This window comes from Protomyctophum parallelum, assembly GCF_964188405.1.
Source record: "Protomyctophum parallelum genome assembly, chromosome: 11".
In the NCBI taxonomy this organism is placed as follows: Eukaryota; Metazoa; Chordata; class Actinopteri; order Myctophiformes; family Myctophidae; genus Protomyctophum; species Protomyctophum parallelum.
In genome coordinates, this window is record NC_139707.1 from 36,506,303 (window position 1) to 36,517,751 (window position 11,449).

The 11,449-nt window shown below is 44.9% G+C and overlaps 1 protein-coding gene across 2 annotated transcripts in view; it reads left to right on the forward strand.

Annotated features, from left to right (window-relative positions):
• Positions 1-11,449, forward strand: part of gsk3ba (glycogen synthase kinase 3 beta-a) — a 43,878-nt gene that overhangs the window by 26,570 nt on the left and 5,859 nt on the right. Inside the window, exons 4-10 of one of the 2 annotated variants that reach the window (XM_083777309.1) lie at positions 1,879-1,989; positions 2,893-3,023; positions 4,667-4,773; positions 5,136-5,233; positions 6,509-6,616; positions 9,775-9,961; positions 11,344-11,442. In XM_083777309.1, the coding sequence (XP_083633435.1) occupies positions 1,879-1,989; positions 2,893-3,023; positions 4,667-4,773; positions 5,136-5,233; positions 6,509-6,616; positions 9,775-9,961; positions 11,344-11,442 (841 nt within the window). The remainder of the gene's footprint in view (positions 1-1,878; positions 1,990-2,892; positions 3,024-4,666; positions 4,774-5,135; positions 5,234-6,508; positions 6,617-9,774; positions 9,962-11,343; positions 11,443-11,449) is intronic. The other variant, XM_083777310.1, reaches the window with a different exon arrangement.

Below are 11,449 nucleotides of genomic sequence, written 5' to 3' on the forward strand. Positions count from 1 at the left end.
CATAACATAATGCTAACGGCAAAAGAGGTTCCCGCCCAAAATGGGTTAAGGCAGCATTTCGGAAATTATGGGTCAGGAACATAAATGGTCGGTTTTTAAACTGTGGTTCACGTTTCCCAAAATGGCTCTCGGGCCTATATCTGCGGCAAGTGTAATTGACAAGACCGGCGTTTAGCTCTTTTACAGCTCGGGAGAGCACGTTGTAATGCTGCTGCTAGTTTTAAGACTATTTGATCCCCTCTTGGGAAGACTGTATGTATACCTTTTTTTATATTGAAGTCAAGTACCACCACAGAAGATATCTGGCTCTCCAAGTACCAAAATAGCTGATGTTAAAATACAGGAGTGTACCTGAGGCGGGGTTTGGCGAAAGGGTCTTTCTGTGTGGAGTTTGCATGGTCTCCCCCCCCCCCCCCCCCCCCCCCCCCCCCCCGGTGTCCCCTAGGGTAGGTATTCTCACATCTTCTTTGTGCAGCAGCAGCTGTCATGCTCATTTCAGCACGGCTGGAGAGCCTATTTCTACAAATTGCTACCTGTATTAATATAAATATTTCATTCCACTTTAGTCTTTTTTTTGGGCGACTCCTCTGTGTACCACCAGAGGAGTGGTTGGGAACATCTGCTGTGGGTTGAAAAAAGCATTTCCGGGGGTCCCTCCCCAGCCAAAAAGTTGAGAACCCCTGTGTTATGGTACCAAATCAGGGCAGAGTGTCGGGGCTAAATGAAGGCCCCCCTGCTACTGAATACAATTGCTTCTGATTCTGAACCTACTGCCCTCCAGATAACATGCCTACTCCCATTCCAAGTCTCTGCCCCATTAGACCAGGAACAATGGTTACCAAAGCCACCACTTGATGACATACATGCCTCGTACCATTCGCCATCGCCAGGAAGAGGAAATACTAGAATAACATAGTGGGCTGGGCGGGGTGGGGTGGGGGGGTAGTTGGGGGCGGCCTCTGCATCCTGTAAGGGTCACCAGTACGCAGTCTGGATCAAAACGTGCATAGCCCTGGCCCCGCGTTTGTCCATCCAGGAAACGAGTCCGAGAGGAGATGATATCAGTGTCTGCAACCCGCAGTTTCGGCAGCGATGAGTGCATTTCCTCCCCCTCTTTAGGGGGAGGGAGGGGGTAGGGTAGACTCCCTCCTATATACAATAGATCTCAGTTATGACGGTAGATACACTGACTTTAGTTCACACAAATTGGCTACTTTGGCTCACCAGTCACAAGGGACCGGGACAGTTATAGTCCGAATCCTAGGTATAAACAAAATGGACTGGTTGTGTGTTTAATAGCGGTGGGAATTACTTTTGCTGTGTTACACACTAAGTACTGTATTTCTTTTAAAATGCCCTTTTCCCCTTTTAACCCAATTCTGGGCGGGAACCCCCTTTTGGTGTTTTAAGCATTATGTTATGCGTTAGCTGTTGAAAAATAGCAGATGTACAAGCTCATAGCGCGGCACCGAGTGCCGCGCTATGAACTTGTAGGTCTGCTATTTTTGAAAAATCATGAAAATGTGGCGCAAAGCTTTGAATACCGTATATATTCTTTCAGAGCATTTTTAACTCAAATCTATGCTTCTGACGGGTGTCCCTGGAACAACAAATTTTGAGATGGGGTCGGTGGCCAAATGCAGATAATTCTAGGGGTCATTGACATGAAATAGTTTGAGAACCACTGACATATAGAAACATATAGGTTTTTCGAAAAAACTCGGTCTCGGTCAAAATGGGTTAATATCATCTTTTTTCTTCGTCTTCCTCCTGACTGCTTCCTCTTAAGTGCTGTATATGCTGTATGAGTGTGTGCTCGAATCGTAACGAGCATTGCTAAGTTCTAACCTCCCTGTGTGTTCATCTTCTCTCCAACAGAAAGATGAGGTGTATCTGAACCTGGTTCTGGACTACGTTCCCGAGACGGTGTACAGAGTGGCCAGACACTACAGCCGAGCCAAACAGACCCTGCCTATGGTCTATGTCAAGGTAAGGGCGCATGCGTGCGTGTGTGTTCTTTCTACTTCTACAAAAGTACATACACCAGTGATCAGTTGTTAAATAGTGCATTTTCTTTTTTTTTTAATCATTTTTATCCCACGATGTAACCCATTTTTCACCCCTGTGTCAATCATCTAATGTGATCCTGGGCTCTACACACCCTCCGCCAACCTGGGGAGAGCAACGGACTTGAACTCATGCTTCCTTCATGTGCATGTCCAAGTTGCTTCAGTGGGGAACTCATGTTTTTTGTATTGTCTTGGTGTTATGTTTTTCTGTACTATGTGATGTTTTTGTTGTTGGTGTTGAGATGAATGTCCTTCGGGACAATAAAGATTATTATTAATTATTTCACCTGACAGGGGGGAGTTTCCCTGGTTGGGCGTAGCGCATGGAAGGAACACGTTATTCCAACCAGTTCCTTTCCCCTCCATCAGGCGACCCGGCTGGCCAGGGGGAGGTAGTTTTAGAGACCAGGATTATTGCATGTTTTTTGTGTGAGGGTACCTACCCTAGGGGGACACGGGCGGAGAACATGCGAAGAATAGTGCATTTATATAAATGGAAACATAAATGGCTCATTCTCTGGCTGGCGGCGGCGCACTGAAAGTTTTATTAGAAGAAATCATAAATTAGCTCACTGTCAGATTGTGTGTTTGCATGCAACCCGTGCTACTGCCAAAAATGGGAACAAAATGGTGCCAATCGGAATGAAAATTACCCCTAATTACCATCGCTATACCAGAAATTGCAGGATAAACCCAGCTTTGCACACTTTGTGACGTGTGTGTGTGTGTGTGTGTGTGTGTGTGTGTGTGTGTGTGTGTGTGTGTGTGTGTGTGTGTGTGTGTGTGTGTGTGTGTGTGTGTGCGTGTGCGTGTGCGCGCGCAGTTGTACATGTACCAGCTGTTTAGGAGTCTGGCCTACATCCATTCGTTTGGGATCTGCCATCGGGACATCAAACCTCAGAACCTGCTGCTGGATCCAGAGACTGCTGTGCTCAAACTCTGTGATTTTGGCAGGTGAGCCACGCCCACGGTACTGTACATACATCCTCAGTGTTCCTTTAACACTGAGACTGTACAAATGGAACCACATTTTGACCTGGGAACTACAAAATGTCTTCTAAATTCTGACAGTTTTCTGAAAAACCTATGTTTCTGTGTCAGTTGACCGCAAAAATTATATGTATTTGGCCGCCAACCCCCATCTGAAAATATGTTGTTTCAGGGACTCCCCAGAAGCAAAGTTGTGGGTTAAAAACTTTTGCTCTGAAAGAATATATATTCAAAGATTTGCGACACATTTTCACGATTTTTCAAAAATAGCAGACCTACAAGCTCGGAGCGCGGCACCGAGTGCCGCGCTACGAGCTTGTAGATCTGCTATTCTTCAATGGATAAAGTTTAAAATAATGGTTAAAACACCAAAAGGGGTTCCCACCCAGAATGGGTTAACACTGAGAGTGTACAAATGGAACCAAATGGACCTGTAGATGGCCAAACTAACTGGCCATTTGGTTACATTTTCACACTCTTGAGTTAAGTGTTCACTGAGGATTTTACAGTGCACCCCAGACAGGACCGTCTAAGGTTTCAGGGCAATTCCCTGGTAAGGTTGCCCTGTCTGAGGGAGTTTCACACAGAGGACTGCACACAGTGTGTATTACTGGAATTAAAATTAGCTCCCATATGCAAAGGAGACGCTTACAAACACAAGACCCCATATTATTTGCCGTCAAATCTTCCATTAAGTCATCAAGACGGAGCACTTTGCTGGGGATGGCGAGAAGAGTTTGAAGTGCATGGAAGCCATTACTTTTTCGAGGCTGTACTACAGATATTGTTTCCCCTAATATAGCTGGGGAAGACGGAACGCTTGTTTTTTGTTACCTGAACTAGGCAAGCGTGTGCCCGGAACGAGCAGCCGATGGCCGTGCACGTCGACGAGCTTGCCGTCCGACTTGGCAAGTGATGGTGGACAGACTGGATTACCATTGCAAAATTGCAAAACCTCCGCTCACTTTCCCCCCCATCTCAGCCAATCACAGGCCGAGTAGCCTCGGAAAGCCAGACGTTTTTATTTCCAGGGAGAAAAAGTAACGTCCACTTCAATTCGGCATACGGTAGCACAAACGTCGATCACGCTCTGCTGATTTCTGATTGTCTGCACCTTTGTTAAATTGACGCACACACACTACTCTCTCTCTCTGTCGCTCTAATTAATTAGTCTCATGTCGCGCAGCTGCGTCTAGATTCTCCCGGTGGATCCTGTCGGGAGCTGCCTATATGGACCCCAGGCTACAGGCCGAGTCCTCCCCAGCTATTAATTCCCCATTAGTGGGGAAAAACCATATTGCGTTCAGTATGTGTACCTACACCCCTCTTCCTGCTCGAAACGCAGAAGAGGCTGTGGTATTTGTGGTAACGTTGTTGCAGTGTCGTTTTCAGCATGCAAACAAGTATAAAATGACTTATACTGGATCTCTTGTCCACTAGTCCCTTCCTAACACTTTAGTCTAGTTTTTATTTGTTGACAAAATTGGCAGTATATTTAGTTTTAGTCGTTAGTCCACAATTATTTTTTGTCTTAGTTTTAGTCGACGAAATCAACACTGCGTTGTTGCTGATAATAACGATGCGTGTCATCACCTTTTTGTGTGCAGTGCAAAGCAGCTGGTCCGCGGGGAGCCCAACGTTTCCTATATCTGCTCTCGCTATTATCGGGCTCCCGAGCTCATCTTCGGCGCCACCGACTACACATCCAGCATAGGTAGGTGGAGTGCCCTGCTGTGACCGCTATGCTAAAGGTGCGTTCAGACTTGGATGGTTAAGAGCAGCGCGATTATACATACTGTACACAAAGTCAATGCAAAGACGAGAAGTTGCACATTTAAGCGGCGCGAACGGGCACGGCCGGTGCGACCTGGCGCAGCACAAACGGGACGAACCGAGGCGAATATTTTTAATTCAAGTCTGAACGCACCTTAACTCCTGTATAAATGTTGCCAGCGTGCTAGCATGCTAGCAGCAGCAGCAGCAGCAATGAATTCCCTCTGTCTTTTGCTTTTTAATGTGACTCCGTCTTCTTGTCTGTTGACCCGCCCCCTTCCCCCCCCCCCCACCCTTCTGTAGATGTGTGGTCAGCAGGCTGTGTACTGGCAGAGCTGTTGCTAGGACAACCGATCTTCCCCGGCGACAGTGGAGTGGATCAGCTGGTTGAAATCATCAAGGTACAACCCCAAAGCCTACGTGAGGCATACGGTCTGTAGACGTAGTAGTGCGTAGTCTCCTCTTGTCAAAAGTGTTTTAATTTTACAGAAACACACACGGCAGTTTCCATCATGTTGTCTTCAGTCCCTCTCTGCCCGTCATCCCTTCCTCCAGCCTTCATCCAGGATGTAAAATCTCGGCTAACTCTCCTATACCAGTGGTTCCCATTCCAAAGTGGGGTTCACCCAGGGGTCTTTGAGGGAGTTCCAGGGTGTCCCCAGCTAAATGATAGTTTGTAACCAAATGGACCCTTATGGGTTCTGTAACTCTGAGAGTGTACAAATGGAACCAAAGGTGTACAAATGGACCCTTGGTTCCATTGGTACACTCTGAGTTAAGCATGTCGAACTGGGGGTCCTTGAAATTAAAAGGGGTTAGGAATCACTGCTAGAGCCGTAAAAACCTTCTCTTGTAGTGGTCCGCGGGCTAAATTGGTGTCAATTTAAAATTGGGGTCCTTTAAAATGGAAAGGAGAGGTCGCACAACTCATAGTCCCGATGCCAAAAAAACTTTTTTTATTTACCAACGTTTCGACAAACGAGTTGCCTTCTTCAGGGTATAACAGGGGTGATGGAGATGCTCACATTTATAGAGGTTGGGACAAAGGTCCAAATACATATACATTTGTTAAATGCATTAAAAATTTATAAAATTATAAAACAGGTCGTTTCGAGGAAGCAAACTGATTGGTTGAAACAGCCTTCTAGCCATGGTTCAAACGAGCACCACTCCACACCTAATCAAAACAAAGAATCCAGCTGCTCTGTTTTCCCAGACACAACACTTCACACAACACTTCAGTGATGCTTCCGGAACTGGACTACGTCTCGTTCCTGACCGCATCACTGTCATGGCAATAATCACGTTAAACCACACCCTCTCGTGTAATATTGCTTAACCCATTTTGGGCGGGAACCGGTTTTGGTGTTAGCATTATGTTATGCTTTAGCTATTGAAAAATAGCAGATCTATAAGCTCATAGCTACGAGCTTGTAGGTCTGCTATTTTAGAAAAGCGACTGACATAGAAACATAGTTTTTTCAGAAAACTGTCAGGATGTAGAAGACATTTTTAGAATCTGATCTCGGGTCAAAATGGGTAAAATACATGACATGAAAAAGTTGTGGGAGCCACTGTCCTATACCAACCTCACACCCCTCATCTGTCTCGTCTATAGTTCTCTCCGCCTTATAACCCGTCTTGCCTCTGTGCCCCCCCCCCCCCCTCCCCCCCAGGTGCTTGGTACGCCCACACGAGAGCAGATCCGAGAGATGAACCCCAACTACACCGAGTTCAAGTTCCCCCAGATCAAGGCACATCCTTGGACTAAGGTGAGTCAACAGGTACAGTCAGGAGCCCTTTTTACTACTCTTTAAGACCCACACCCCTTTCCCCCCATTATCTGTGTGTGTGTGTGTGTGTGTGTGTGTGTGTGTGTCGCCTGTCCACGGCCATCTATATCCTCATCAGCTCCACTCAAGCGGCGCTGTCGGTCCCACCTGTGTCTAGCTCTGAGGTTGTTCTTCAACGCAGTGTTGTTTTTGGCAGCAAATTTTAGTTTTTAGTCATAGTCTCTTGAAATAGTTTTCATTTAGTTTTACCCACATTTTAGTCACCTGGAATGTTTCAGTGTTAAGTCTAGTTTTATTGGACTAAATATCGTAAGATTTTAGTCGACTAAATCTACAGTTGATTTAGTCGACTGAAATGTGTTTTGGCGGGCCTTGATACCGTCGTAATGACTGTTTTTACATTTGCTGAAAATAGCCGATCTACAAGCTGCGGCGCGTTGTGAGCTTGTAGATCTGCTATTTTCAGCATGCAACCAAGTGGATCTCTTATCCACTAGTCCCTTCCTAATATTTTAGTCTAGTTTTACTTTTTATATATTGACGAAATTGTCAATATATTTAGTCTCAGTTTTAGTCACCATAGCTTAGTTTTCATTCCGTTTCCATTTAGTTTTCGTCAGTGAAAAAAGGTAGTTGACGAACAGTTCTCGTCTTAGTTTTAGTCGACGAAAACAACACTGCTCCTCCAACCACCTCCGGGTTCGAAACGGGAAAGCCGAGAGCTCCGTTAGAGCAGAGCACAGTGGTATTCAAAAAGGATTCTGTCCTAGGGACCCTGATTTGAACAGATGTTTTCAATTAAATTGTCTAATTGTCTAATAATGACATGAATGCAGCGCAAAGTGCTTTACAGAGCAATAAAAAAAAGCAAAGCTAAAAAACGAAATAACATTAAAATGATGGCAAAAGTATTTTGTACATATGCATGGGATATGGATTCATGTAGGCAACATTGAAACAATCACCTTGCAATTTTTTTTTTTGGTATTCTAAATCATTTCAAGTGAATTTGAACCACTGTTTGCGGACCCCCCTGGAAAATGTAGGACCCCCGTTTTGAAAACCACTGATGTGTGAGTGTTTTTTTTCTTCGTACAGTTGTCAAAACATGTCTTTTTGGGTTTTATAAATATTTAACCAATGAAAAGTATTAACAAGACTGTGTTACTAAATAATAACTACATTGGATACATTGTCAGTTTCCTGAAAAGTAAAGGTCTTTGGATAGTCAGGCTTCTGCCCCGACAGCGATGATTAATTATGCTACTTTTTCAGTTGAGGAATTTGTATCCAAAGTGACTTTACAAATGGAGACTTTGGGCTCAATTTTGTCACAGCTAAACCCCTTATCCCTAAACCTATTTGCCTTTTTTTTTTTTTTTTTTTTTTACTATTTTGCAAAACATTTTTGAATAGTTAAAGTGGCCAGTCTACAAGCTCACAACGTGTCAATGTAGATTGGCTAGTTGAACTATTCAAAAATGTTTTTCAAAAAAGGCAAAGAAGTTTAGGGATAAGGGGTTTAGCAGTGATGAAAATGGAGCCCTTTGTGTCCTGCCCAAGGGCACACTGAAGGAATATAGGATGCTTCAGGGAGTCAAACCTGTAACCCAACGATTACAGGATGGACATCCTAACTACAGTATGTGTGCCCAGGCCTTGTTGTAAGATGTTGGAAGTGAACTTAACTGGCTTTTTAGTGATTCCATCCTCCTCGGGTCACTCCCAAAACAGGGTCCATTCTACCCTGACCACTTTTATAGCGCCGGTCTGATACGGTCAAGCCACCACCGTCTGTACTTTTCCATCTTATGCTCTACTTTCACATACTGGGTTTTATGCAACATCAAACAGGCGTTTTATGAAGTGGTTCCCCCCCTGCCATAGGCTTTATAAAGTGGTTCCCCCCCTGCCATAGGCTTTATAAAGTGGTTCCCCCCCTGCCATAGGCTTTATAAAGTGGTTCCCCCCCTGCCATAGGCTTTATAAAGTGGTTCCCCCCCTGCCATAGGCTTTATAAAGTGGTTCCCCCCCTGCCATAGGCTTTATAAAGTGGTTCCCCCCTGCCATAGGCTTTATAAAGTGGTTCCCCCCCTGCCATAGGCTTTATAAAGTGGTTCCCCCCTGCCATAGGCTTTAAATGGAACATTCCCTCTCCCTGACCCTCAGTGATCCCGCCCACTGCTTTTACCATTGGACGGCGTAATCCTCCAATCAGCAGGCTGCAAGTCCTCGTGGCAGCCTCTCAGGCTCCTCACTGTGGCCATTCTGTGTAACTGCACGTTGTGGGTGCATTCTGCCAGCTTGCCATTTATTTGCTTATTGTAACTTTAACCTTTGTGCACACTGTTGAGATGGTGCCATGTACAGTACTGCCTGCATGTATGTCTGCAGCTGTGTTGTGCCCTGTACTGTCTGCAGTATGTCTGCAGCTGTGTTGTGCCCTGTACTGTCTGCAGTATGTCTGCAGCTGTATTGTAAGTGCAATGTGACAATAAGACAATCTTGAACTCTCGAGATGCATTAGTATCACTGCCCAGATCGTTACGTGTGTAATGACTGTAAAAGACTGAAAAAAATGGGACCAAATGCCTCCCTGCTTGGCACTCGGCATCAAAAGGGTTGGATTGGGGGTCAAATCAACTAATGATTCCCGAGTGCGGCGCACGCTGCGGCTCACCGCTCCAAGAGATGGGTCAAATGCGGGGAACAAATGTCACTGCGGTGAAACGTGTGTGACTAAATCGTACGACTTTTGACTTTGCTGCTTCAAGGATAAAACTTACCTTCAAGGTGCCTAATTCGCTTCGCTATGAGCTTGTATATCTGCAATTTTTTAGATCTGCTACGTGTTTAACTCAAATCTGTGCTTCTGGGGAGGTCCTTGGAACATTCTGGGGCTCCTTGACATGACATGAAATAGTTTGAGAACAAACTGATATAGAAACATACGTTTTTCTGAAAACTATCATGATTTAGAAGACATATGTAGAATCAGGTCGATTTGGGTTAATTGTTATATCATTCCAACATGAAATAAAAGGTTATGAATGATGACTGACTTGTCCAGCTGACCAATAAGGCCGTGGGTGTGACCACTTTGTTCACTCCGGGACACTGTTGTCTGATTGGTTGTCGTACTACTGTAGGTGTTCCGGCCGCGCACCCCACCGGAAGCCATCGCGCTGTGTTCCCGCCTGCTGGAGTACACGCCCACGGCCCGCCTCACCCCGCTGGAGGCGTGCGCGCACTCCTTCTTCGACGAGCTGCGCGACCCCAACGTCAAGCTGCCCAACGGGAGAGAGAAGCCCTCCCTCTTTAACTTCACCACCCAGGGTAACCACTTCATTAACCATGTCATAGGGGTTTCACTTCTAGTTTACTAGTCGACTAGTTATTTAACTACCTATGGTAGTTAAATAGGTAAAACATATATATACTTTTTTCTTAAAAATATATATATATATTTGTACATTTAAAAACTGTACATTGGTGGCTACAATCTACATTCTAGCTTTTTTTTTTTTATCAACTAGTCAACTAGTACCAACAAGGTCGACAAGTGGATTCACTAGATTCACCACATATTTGCAGTGGGTAGATAAATCGTGTAAAAAAAAAGATAGTAAATTGAGGTATTTGTTTAATTACCACGACTAGGTATTATCTATTGGGGGGGGGGGGATCTACATGCGTTTTGAGCTTGTAGATCAGCTATTTTTGCTATACGGTATTTGAATTGAAATCCTGAAAAAGAATTGGCCATTCTTTTAAATTGGAATCTGGAAAAAGAACCTTTTTTATTTAATTTCAAATTAATTTAGTTATAGTTATGTTAACTTTATGAACTAAATCCAAACACATTGGACAAACACAAGCAGTTCATGTTTGGCACGTTTGGAATTGTAACAGCTGAAATCAATAATATATCAGTATTCTGGTATTAACCAGTACAGTATGGTAGCTCTGACGGCCAAGCTACACCAGGCAATTTTGCGCGCGTGCGCATGCGTTTACTGCGCGCTTTTACTGCGCGCGTACAGTGCGTTTGGATAGGACCAATATATGTCAATGATACCAGCTACACCAGACGCACGGATAACGCGGGCCATCCTATGCGTGCTCTAAAAATAGGATCGGTTCTAATTTCTTTACGTGCGTATGCCCCCATGCGCGCCTATCTATATATCCTCCCGGAAGGTCCTGCACAAACCTGCCGCGTGTCTGACAGATGGATGTAGCCAGGGCATTTGGCTTACGCACGCACGGTCCGCGCGTTTAGAGTAAACGCACGAGAAAAGCCTGGTTTAGCTTGGCCGTGAGAGTCATTTGTACACTACACTCCCAGAGTCATGGGGGTCCCGGGAAAGGTAACGGGTATGGTCGCCCCATTTATCATTGTTAAGTTCACTCTGTATATCCACGGGCATAATAGCAGTATGATGCCAATACAAATCATGGGCTACATGTGATTAATAAAACGAAATTAACTGCTAGACGGTCCTAAATTAACTTAATTAAGCAGTCACCGTCTCTGTCATGTTATTCTTTCTTAATTTTACAGAATATAGAGATCGACTACAAACAAATAAATCTGTATACAAGATAATTTCAGATTTCAGAGAGGGAGGGAAATACTAAATGAACTACATTAAAGTGGTTTGGTATTTGAGAAGCACTGCTGTAACTCACCCACCACCCCTCCTCTCTCCTCTCAGAGCTGTCCAGTAACCCCTCCCTGGCCTCCATCCTCATCCCCGCCCATGCCCGTAGCCAGGCTGCAGCCTCCACCCCAACCAACGCCTCTGCCACCACAGGTCAGTG